This window comes from Pygocentrus nattereri, chromosome 5, assembly GCF_015220715.1.
Source record: "Pygocentrus nattereri isolate fPygNat1 chromosome 5, fPygNat1.pri, whole genome shotgun sequence".
In the NCBI taxonomy this organism is placed as follows: domain Eukaryota; kingdom Metazoa; phylum Chordata; class Actinopteri; order Characiformes; family Serrasalmidae; genus Pygocentrus; species Pygocentrus nattereri.
Window position 1 is genome coordinate 25,087,039 of NC_051215.1, and position 11,214 is coordinate 25,098,252.

General features: G+C 40.3%; 1 protein-coding gene across 1 annotated transcript; it reads left to right on the forward strand.

Moving 5' to 3' along the window:
• gsta.1 (glutathione S-transferase, alpha tandem duplicate 1) lies at nucleotides 1-5,108 on the forward strand. Its single transcript, XM_017694037.2, has 6 exons — nucleotides 1-188; nucleotides 272-323; nucleotides 411-543; nucleotides 637-778; nucleotides 1,262-1,387; nucleotides 4,480-5,108. The coding sequence occupies exons 1-6, from the start codon at nucleotides 102-104 to the stop codon at nucleotides 4,609-4,611; spliced, it is 672 nt and encodes a 223-aa protein (XP_017549526.1). The 5' UTR covers nucleotides 1-101; the 3' UTR covers nucleotides 4,612-5,108.
• The last annotated feature ends 6,106 nt before the right edge of the window (nucleotides 5,109-11,214 follow it).

Sequence of the window (11,214 nt, forward strand, 5' to 3'; positions counted from 1 at the left end):
AACACTCGCTAGAAGTTCATGTAACTTGTCGGCTAGGTGGTCGTGCTGGTGCAGTGCTCGCACATTGTTTCTATCGATAAAGCATTTATTTCTGAATAAACATGTCAGGAAAGGTCGTGCTGTATTACTTCGACGGACGAGGGAAAATGGAGTCCATTAGGTGGCTGCTGGCCGTTGCTGGTGTTGAGGTTTGTAACAGGCCGAGCGCTTTTTTAAAGCGAGCTACAGACAGAAACTGTAGATATTCATGTATTTTGTACTGCATTCACAGTTCGAAGAGGTGTTTTTGACCACAAGGGCCCAATATGAAAAACTGGTGAACGGTAGGTTCTGCTTTTATTGGCTTAAACTCCAAATAGTCCCACCTACAAGCTTCATGACCCTAAAAGTATTTCTTATCTGACCTCCAGATGGAGCTCTGCTGTTTCACCAGGTTCCAATGGTTGAAATGGACGGAATGAAGCTGGTGCAGTCAAAGGCCATCATGAATTACATAGCAGGGAAATATAACCTCTATGGCAAGGACCCTAAAGAGAGGGTCATGTGAGTATGAAATGATGAATTTATAAGGGAATCATTAGCAGGCCTGCTTGAATCCATGCAGATCAGTAATGTCCCTTTTTCCTTTCTTTCCAGGATTGATATGTACGCTGAGGCTGCTCGAGACATCATGGACATGATCATGATACTGCCCTTTACACCACCAGAGAAAAAACAGAATCAGCTGGAAAATCTGCAGGTCAAAGCCAAAGTCCGCACTCTTCCGGCTTATGAAAAGGTGTGCAGCAACTCACTATGAACACTTTTCAACAGAGTCATTCAGAGTAGTATGATATGAAGGGCTTCATTGTAGGGAAATGTACAGACATAAGTTTTTAAATGCAATGGTTGATAATGTGGGAATGTGCCTCTCCATCATGAACGAGTTTGAAAAACATGTTTCAGGCCAAAATCTTAACTCTGTACTGTTGTAAAACAGTGTTTCAGATATAAGGAAGTGTATTAATAACTTGTAATGTCTTGTAATAAGCTTCTATGAGGCTGTTCTTAAAGGTGGACGTCTGGTTCCTATCACCACCGCTGAAAAGCTGAGTCAGTACGTTTCTCTAGATTGGAGCGTTTCACATCAGACCACTCTGAATGGCTTCGTTTACATCTTAGACATTTAATTGTGCCGAAAGTTTGGAAAATCAGTGGAATTCCCCTCAAAGTCTTGTATTTATGATGCACTTAAGAACTGTGTTTGCTGTATCTCTTTCAGGCTCTCGGTGCTTCTCAGTTCCTTGTGGGTAACCAGCTGAGCTGTGCTGATGTCAACTTCTTTGAAGCCTCTCTGATGCTGGAAGAGCTGTTCCCCACAATACTGTCATCCTTCCCCAACATCCAGGTGAGCTGCGTATGGAAACCCAGAGAACACACCTTTACTGTATTATGCTGGGGGACCGTTTTGCTGACGTGGTTTGGGGAGGTTTCCGGGTTGCGAGAGATACGCTGGCGCGTTTGGCTCCCCCTTCTCCCCCGGTGATAAAGTTTTTATGTATTCGGTTTTTCTACTTGCTGTGTGAACAATTGCTGACGATTGCAGATCTGGCCTTAAAGTTAAAACAGTTTTAATCCCAAATATGACCTCATTTGAGTGTTTGGTACTGTTGATTTCTACTGGTAAACCTGTATTGGTTTTGCTTATCTATCATCCCCCAAAAACCTCATCTGTTTTTATGGCTGAATTTTCTGAGCTAATTTCCACTCTTATTCCTGTTTATTCTGCTTGGTGACTTTAATATTCATGTCAATTCTGGTAACTGTCTCTTTGCTAAAGAATTTCTTAATGTTTTACAGAGTTTTGGTATATCTCAGCATGTTGATTTTCCTACTCATAACAAGGGCCACACTTTGGACATTGCCTTTCACATTAAAAGAGAGCAAACAATGTGAAAGGCATTGATCTGTGCGTATCTGACCATAAAGCGGCGTTCTTTGATTTTTCGCTATCATGTCAACAGCGAGGGCAGCGTCAATTATGCCAGTTTACATTCCGGAGGCTTAAAAATACCAGTCCTCTTGCTGTTATGGAGATGCTCAGTCAGAGTCCGGTACCTGATTGTTTAGATCCTGATCTGCTAGTGACCCATTATGACGAAACACTGTCACATATTTAAAATCATCTGGCACCTCTAAGAACTCGCTTGGTTACATTTTCTCAGCCTGCTCCCTGGTATACTGCTGAGCTATGCAAGCTGAAAGCTGTTGGTCGTCAACTTGAACGTCTTGCTAACAGAACTGGCCTGACTGTGCATGCCCTTGCTTGCAGTGATCATGTTTTGTTTTATAAGGAAAAACTACAGGAAGCTAAAACACTATATTATTCTAATGTTATTCATGGTGCCCATGGTAACCCTAGAGCTCTCTTTTTATTGAGCCCTGTGAAAAGTTTCCCCATGGTTCCCTTGGCTGAACTCTGCTCTCGGTTCATGAACTTTTTCAATCATAAAATACACACAATTTACTCTCAGTTTCAGCCTACAGCAGCTACCCCAAACATTCCACAACTATTTTCTCAGTTTAGCAGCAGTTATTTTTCTATGTTCAATACTGTAAACCAACAGTAGGTTTCACAGATTATTAATTCCTTAAGGGCAACTACATGTTAGACCCCTTGCCAACGCAGCAGGTGAAAGCCTGTTCGCCATTTATCTGTCCTTTTATTACCAGGGTTATCAATGCTTCACTTAGCTCAGGAATGGTCCCAGCTTCTCTGAAACTGGCAGCTATTACTCCAGTTCTCAAGAAGCCTGGCTTAGATCCTGAGAATCTCGCAAATTATAGGCCCATCTCTAATCTCCCATTCCTTGCTAAACTGTTGGAGCGTACAGTAGCTGTTCAGTTAACAGAACATATTGTATCATGTGATCTGTTTGAGGTCTTTCAATCAGGATTTAGGAGGAATCACAGCACAGAAACTGCTCTTGTTAGGGTTGTCAATGATTTGCTGATGTCAGCCGACCAAGGACTGCTGAGTCTGCTTGTCCTATTGGACCTTACTGCAGCATTTGATACAGTGTGTCATAGCCTTTTACTAACTCGTCTCAAAAATATATTTGGCATAACTGGTACTGCATTAGCTTGGTTCCAATCATATCTTTCTGGTAGGCAGCAGTTTGTTTCAATGGGAAGTTTTTGATCTGACACATGCTCTTTGTCACATGGTGTCCCCCAGGGCTCTGTTCTTGGGCCCCTGCATTTTATTTTGTACATCCTTCCTCTTGGTAACATCAGAAGACATCATGGGCTGCAGTTTCACCGTTTTGCCGATGATGTCCAGATAAACGTTTGTACAAAGCCTTCTCACAGCTTGCCACCTAGTGCCTTGCTGAATTGCTTAACTGACGTGAGGGTTTGGCTGGTGGAGAACTTCCTGAGCCTGAATAATAAAAAATCTGAAGCCATCATAATGCAACTCTCCTGCAACAGTCAGAAGGCTTAGTGACACAAATGTCTGTATCCCTGGTTTTGTTGTCTCTACCTCTACACAAGTGAGAAATCTTGGAGTAATTTTTTATTCTACATTATCGTTTGAATCACACATTAACAACACATGTAGGACAGCCTTTTACCATCTTAAAAACATTTCTAGGATACGCCCTTTTCTCTCTTTCACTGCTGCTGAGACTATAGTCCATACTTTTATAACTTCTAGGCTTGACTACTGCAATGCTCTGCTGTCTGGCCTCCCTGCTCAGGCTTTGAGCAGGCTGCAATATGTGCAGAACTCTGCTGCTAGGGTGCTGACCCATACACGATCTTGGGAGCATATTACTCCAGTCCTTTGTCGTCTCCACTGGCTCCCAGTGAAGTACCGTATACAGTACAAATTACTTGTGTTGGTGTTTAAATCCCTGCATGATCTTGCCCCATTTTACCTAAGATGTCTGCTTCAACCCTATACTCCAGTGCATACTCTTCAGTCCTCTAGCCTCCACTTGCTTGAGGTCCCACATTTTAAGCTAAGCACCATTGGTAATAGAGCATTCTGTGTTGCGGGTCCAAAGCTGTGGAATGGTCTTCCTGATGAACTGCGAGCTTGTTCATCTGTTGATGTTTTTAAATCCCGACTCAAAACTCATCTTTTTAAACTAGCTTATGGTTTACTCAATGTGTTTGGCAGCCCATTTGGCACTTTTGAGCAGAGTGTCCAGTCTTATCCACAAAGGGCTGGTGTGACAGAGTTTCGTCACAAATGAGCAGGAGCACACCTGATCAATTGTTTGGAGGTTGCTACCAGTAGAATCAGTTGTGCTCCTGCAGGATTGCAATTTAAATCTGCAGCTGTTTGCAGGTTCAAGCAGACGCCTCTTCTTTTTAGAGGGTTCAGAAGTCAGGCTTTGACCTTCGTTGTTGAACGAAGGCCTGTCCAAAGTGTTTCATGAAACTATTGAAATACTTCACCTTTGCACATCTTTCTCCTGTTTCCTGTTTCAGGCATTCCAAAAGAGAATGAAAGCCATTCCAACAATCAGCAAATTTCTGCAGCCTGGCAGCCAGAGAAAGCCCCCACCTGATGAAGTCTATATAAAAACTGTAATGGATACATTGAGCCATTTGTTCAAGTAGGAGACAGTTGAGCACAATCACAAATCAGTAAAGCACTTCGATGTCTAATTGTGCCTAATGTGGAAGGGGGAGTGTTTATAGCTACAGATTTACTATGGAAAAGTTGTTACAAGCACTTCTGAGTTTTATCTGTAAGTGTCAGTCACACAAGAGCACTGGCTTCCTGTAAGGCTTTCGATATTATTATTATTATTATTACATTGACACAAACTAATAATACACATATACTGTGAGTACCAATTCCAGATGAGCTACTGAATGACTTCATGTACAATGTCAACCTAGCGAGCCAGATTCAGAAATATCTTTACAATAGCTGTGTGTAATCATTAAACCGCATAATGTAAGGGCTCCTGAGTGGCCCTGTCATCAAGTGATGCTACAGCCGTCCGTAGCTGGGAGTCCAAGAAAGCACAACTGGCCTCACTCGTTCTGGGTGGGTAGGATGGCCCTCCTTTTCCTTCCATCACTCAACGCGATGCTAGTCAGCACAGGCGTCTGTTAGCTGACATAACAGATCTGGCGGTTGGCGCTTTCCTCCGAGCGCATTCAGCTGTCCCATGACGTTGCGTGAGCAGCAGTTCGAAAAGAATCGGTGGCTGGTTTCACAGGTCTCGGAGGAAGCCTGTGCTAGCCTTCACCCTCCTAGCGTTGATAGCATCGTGTGATTGGGGGAGTCCTAACTAACAGGTGGAATAGGAAACAACTAAATTGGGATAAAAATAAATAAAAACAAACAGACAAAGCTGCACAATGTAGTCAAATAGGTAGGCAAGGCAGCCAGTATGGAATGAGTGACTGTGCTATAACAGTGTTTATTACATTGACATGTGCCACCATTGTACTGTCTTTGCATTTCCAGTAATAAACATATTCTAGAAACTGTGTTTTTTCAATTATTTGAATAAGAGTGATGGCATTGGTGGATTTGGTGGGAGAAAGTTAACTTTTCATTTTGTGAAAAGTTGAAAAATAAGCTTTATTTGGAATGTACAAGGAAAGTGTTCTTCTTAAACAATGGCACCATACCAAGTGATTAGTACATACATGATCCAGAGTTGGTACAATATGTAGCACAATATTTTGAGCAGTTTATATCTTGCCGATTTTCAGATCAGCATTTGCACAACTATCAGGAGGCTGAAATCAGAGCACAGAATGACCTTTGCTACACAGCTGTTATGGAGAAACATGGGTTAAAAGTCTGAAACAGGACTGACCAATGACCTACATTTGCTCATATTAACTAAATGACTTGCAGTAAAAGGATTACTGGGGATGTTTTGATCAATTCATGTGAAAATGCCTGACTTTAAAAGAGTCAGTAGTGAATGTTTACAAAATACTGAAATTTCTACATTTCAGTAGTTCAAATGAACAGCTTGTAAAAATGCCATGTCTTTATTGACAGCTCTGTATGCAGCAGAGAAAGTGTTCTATAATTAAAAAAGGACATTCTTCTTCTATAAACTGGTATTTAGAAAAAAAAAATACACTGTACAAATTACACGTTTTCTTAGTGAAAATAACACGTGCTGTACAGAGAACAAACTTATGCACATTTTAATACACAATTACTGTGCACTGAACATACAGGGGGAAGAAATAAAGCATAAAATGTGGCCTGTGCAACTAGACACGACAGTAGAATGTTAAACCTGAAATCCTCACCTTAATCCAGTCGTAATACCTGCTGGTATTCATTTCCCAGAATTCTTCACTCTCATCCCCATCACAAGTGCCAGAGCACCAGAAGCAACTAGAGCAAATACAATTAGAAAAATAAGCAGCATGAATTTAAATGAATGTGCCAGAAGACATTTCAGCACAAATGTTTCATTTATTTGTAATAACTGATGAATGAACAGGGGCCAATCTGTATACTCACCAAGTCGAGGTCCATATATCATGAGGGTCAGTGGATACCCTGTAGGCTCCATATGCAGATATGAATCCAAAAAGGTCATGCTATTAATGGCATCAAGCTTCTCATTTAGGAATAATGGCATTTGAACATTTTGTTTAAAACAAGAGGATAACTTTCTACCTTTTATACCCAACAAAACCTCTAAACACAACAGCAGCTGCATAGCCAAAGCCCAGCCAGTCAACTGCCATACTGTCCTAGAAACAAACAGACAACAGTTATAAATATTGTTTTGCAGTGAATGCGAATGCCTACATTCTGGCATTCTGCTTTAATATGAATCCAGAATGAAAACCTTCATGTTTGAGCAGGCCTTTAGCTCAGTTTAATCCACTTTTATCCCGTAACGGCACTCTTATCCTCATTCATTTAACTTCTTTATATCTATTGTTTTAATCATGTTTCTTATTTTTATTCAAATTTTTTATCTCCTTCTTTTAAATTTGATTAACTTCTTTTAAATCTATTGTTTTAATTATGTTTAAAAAAATTTTTTTTTAATTTACATAAATTTTATTTTATTTACATTAATTACATTTTTCTGTATTTTTTCATTTGTAAAGCACTTTGAATGACCGTTGTGTATGAAAGGCGCTATATAAATAAACTTGCCTTGCCTTGCCTTGCCTTTAATATGGGAAATCCAGCTCAGGGTTCATTCTTTGTTCCATGTCCACCAGAGCGACCACTCTGTCTTTGCCAGACTCCATCACACCGCTGAGGAAGGATCAGTGTGTAAAGCTAACCACTAATCAGTTCACTCCGAGGCGGAGCTAAGATTTACTTTCAAATCAAATCATCAAATCAAATTTATTTGTATGGCACTTTTTACAACGGATGTTGTCACAAAGCAGCTTCACAGAATTGTGGGGGGACCCATCCTCCTCTGGTCAAACTACCTACAAGTGATTATACTACTAATATTAAAGGCAGTAGTATTAGTAGTAGTAATAGCTAGGAGTCTATGAAAACATCAGTGTAGGGTGGGCAGCTAGTCCAAGGTAGGTGGGCAGCTGGTCTGAAGTTGGTAGCAGGAGGGCTCAGCAGTCAGTCGTCCTTCAGTGTCTGGCCGGACATGTGGTCATATACTCAGAAAAAAGGCAGGGAGAGGGAATTAGTTTTATTCTGTCTGTACGTGAGTGCGGCTAATGCCTCCGGCAGATCTGACTATGACAGCTTAACTAAAAGTAGAGAACCAGAAGGACACACAGACACGAGAGCATTCAAACAGTTTGGCATCCCTCCGCTCCACCGTCCACAAACCTGAGTGACCGTGTGCGAGCAGCAGGACGACAGCACCAGCATCTCAGTTTACTATAATTCCCTGTGTCCATGGACCCCTGGATCTGCTGCCTTTATCTAAGGGGGAACAATTAATTACCAAAAGCTAAACTGAACAAGTGAGTTTTCAGCCTAGTCTTAAAGATTGAGACTCAAATTTATTTGTAAAGCACTTTAAAAACAACAGAGGCTGCAACAAAGTGCTGAACACTGCAGGTATAAAACAGACATATAGACCTGTAAACCAATAAAACCATACCAATAAAATAATATAAGCTATAAACAGTAAGATAATAAATAAAAATAAAAGTAAATATAAATAAAACCATACACAAATAAGATGCAGGAATAAAATTATGTTACATGAAAGGCCAAGGAATAAAAGTGGGTTTTGAGGCTGGTTTTAAAAGTGGACAAAGAAGAGGCCTGAGACACAAACATTTTCTGGAAGATCATTCCAGAGTTTGGGGGCTTTATAAGAAAAAGCTCTTCTCCCAGCTGCAGCCTTATGAATTCTAGGAACTATTAATAAGCCAGCACTCTGGGATCTGAGTGGTCGTGATTGGCTCGTAATGAGAAATAAGGTCTTGCAGGTATTCAGGAGCGAGCCCGTGTAGGGCTTTATATGTCAATAAAAGGATTTTATAATCAATACGGAATTTAACAGGCAGCCAATTAAGTGATGATAGCACTGGACTGATGGTCAAATTTTCTAGTTTTAGTGAGGACCCTGGCTGCGGCGTTTTGGACTAGTTGAAGTTTGCTTAGATTCCTGCATGTACATCCTGACAGTAGTGCGTTACAGTAGTCTAGCCTGGAAGTAATAAAGGCATGTACTAGTGTTTCTGCATCACGCAGGGATAGAGCATTTCTTATCTTGGCAATGTTGCGAAGATGTAGAAAAGCTGTCCTAGTGATGCTGCCTATGTGTTGATCGAATGATAAATCTGAATCAGTTATGACGCCAAGATTTTTTGCTGCTGAGCCAGGTGTAACTGGAAAGTCGGCGAGATTTAAAATTAAATCTGGTAGTTTATTTCTTGCCAATTTTGGACCCAGAAGGAGAACCTCTGCTTTGTTACTGTTTAGTAGGAAGTTCCGTAACATCCAGCATTTTACATCTTTTACACAGTCCTCTATTTTCTTTAATCTGTATTTGTCATCAGGCTGATATGTACAGTTGCGTATTGTCTGCATAACAATGAAAGTTAATGCCATGGTTACTTATCACTGCCTAACAGTAACATGTAAATTGTAAATAATAATGGTCCTAAAATAGAGCCCTGCAGAATTCCAAATCTTATTATTGAATAATTGGAATATAAATTATTTACACTGACGAACTGATAACGTTCTGTTAGGTAAGACTGGAACCATGATAGGGCTGTCCCTGTGATTCCAACCATGTTTTCTAACCTTTCTAGGAGAATATTGCGGTCTATTGTATCGAAAGCTTCGCTGAGGTCAAGTAGCACTAACAGGGATACGTAGCCTTGATCAGAAGCAAGAAGAAGATCATTAGTAATCTTAACTAGAGCTGTCTCAGTGATGTCATGTGGCCTGAATCCAGATTGGAATTTTTCATATATTTGGTTCTTATGTAGATATGAACTTATGAAAAAGTTTCCAGGCTTTTTTCTACGACTGTGTTTTGTTTTATATCAGACAAGTCAGATGACAGCCAAGTTGGATTTAATACTGTGGGTTGAATTTGTTGTCTAATATTTTCAATTTTATTATTAAAGAAGTCCATAAAAACTTCACTGGTGAGAGTTACCTGCCTGATTTTTTGTGATTCGGGAAATCACACTAAACAGAACTCTAGGATTATATTTATTGTTCTCGATCAGTGAGGTCAGATATGCTGAGTGAGCTTTAGTGAGCGCATTTCTATAATCTATAAGGCTGTCCTTCCAGGCAGAGTGGAACTTCCAGCTTGGTTTGTCGCCATTTCCGCTCTAGTTTCCGAACTGTTTCTTTTAAGGCACGGGTTTTATCGCTGTACCATGGGGCGAGCTTTTTCTGCCTCATTCTTTTTATTTTAAGCGGCGCCACATTTTCTAGAGTAGATCGGAAGGTATTTTCTAAATAATCGGTTAGTAAATCTAGCTCCATTGGGTCTGATAGAGTGAAAACTGGCGTTGATAGTTCTGGGAGATTTTCTATAAATTGTAGGGCAGTAAAAGGTTTTATTGAGGACTTTGTAGAATAACGAGGGGACATACATATATTATGGCTAAGTCGTAGCTCATACAAAATTAGGTAATGGTCGGAGATTGCTGAGGTTTGCGGTAGGATATTAGGCTTGTCTATGTCAAAACTAAATCTAACATGTGACTACAGTAGTGTGTAGGCTCTGTTACATTTTGGGTAATACCAACAGAGTCTAGAACTGAAGTAAATGCCTTTAGTAGGTCATCTGCCTTCTCAAAATGGATATTAAAATCTCCTACAATTATTACTTTATCATTGCACACAGCCAGGTTTGCAGCAAAATCACTAAATTCTTTAAAAAATTCATAGTAGGGCCCTGGTGGTCTGTAAATGTTAAATAATGAAAATGCGTTCTTTTTTGTGACCGGATTTGTAACATGAATAGAAAGGACCTCAAAGGAAGTGAAAGTGTCACATTGTTTCTGATTAATATCTAGAGTATTTTGGTAGATTACACATACTCCACCTCCCTTGCTTGATAATCTTGGCATGTGTGCATAATTATAGCCTACAGGGGCGGCTTCATTTAAAGCTGAATATTCATCTGGTCTAACCCCACGTTTCAGTGAGACAGAAAATGTCAAATTTATGATATTTATTATGATATTTATATTATAATTTCATTTACGATGACTGCTTTTGAGTTTAGTGATATTATATTGAGTAGTCCAAATTTTAGATCTAAGGTGTTAGTGCTATCATCTGAATACAGATATATATTGATTAGGTTGCTTAAACGGGCTGATTGAGTTTTTCTATGATTAAATTTAGTTTTCGGTCAGTTTAGCCTGTCTGTCTGTGGCCTGGTCCTGGCTCTGGATTGTCAGCAGCTGTTTACACTACTCTGCCGACTAACTAAAAGACTATGAGCTATGCTGCAAGAAAGTAAGGCAGCACCCTCCCATGTGGGGTGGACACCATCCCTACCTATAAGACCAGGCTTGCCCTCGAAACGCAACCCATTGTCTATAAAGCCCACTTGATTTTCGGAACACTGCTTGGACATCCAGCAGTTTAACGCTGAAACCTGCTGTAGGCTTCAGCGCCGTGCCGCATTGGGATGGGACCAGAGCAAATTACAGCATCAGACATCGTCTGGGCCTGTTTAATAATCTCTCTAATATTACCCTTAGTTATCTCAGACTGCCTCAGATGGATATCATTGGCCCCTACAAGAATGA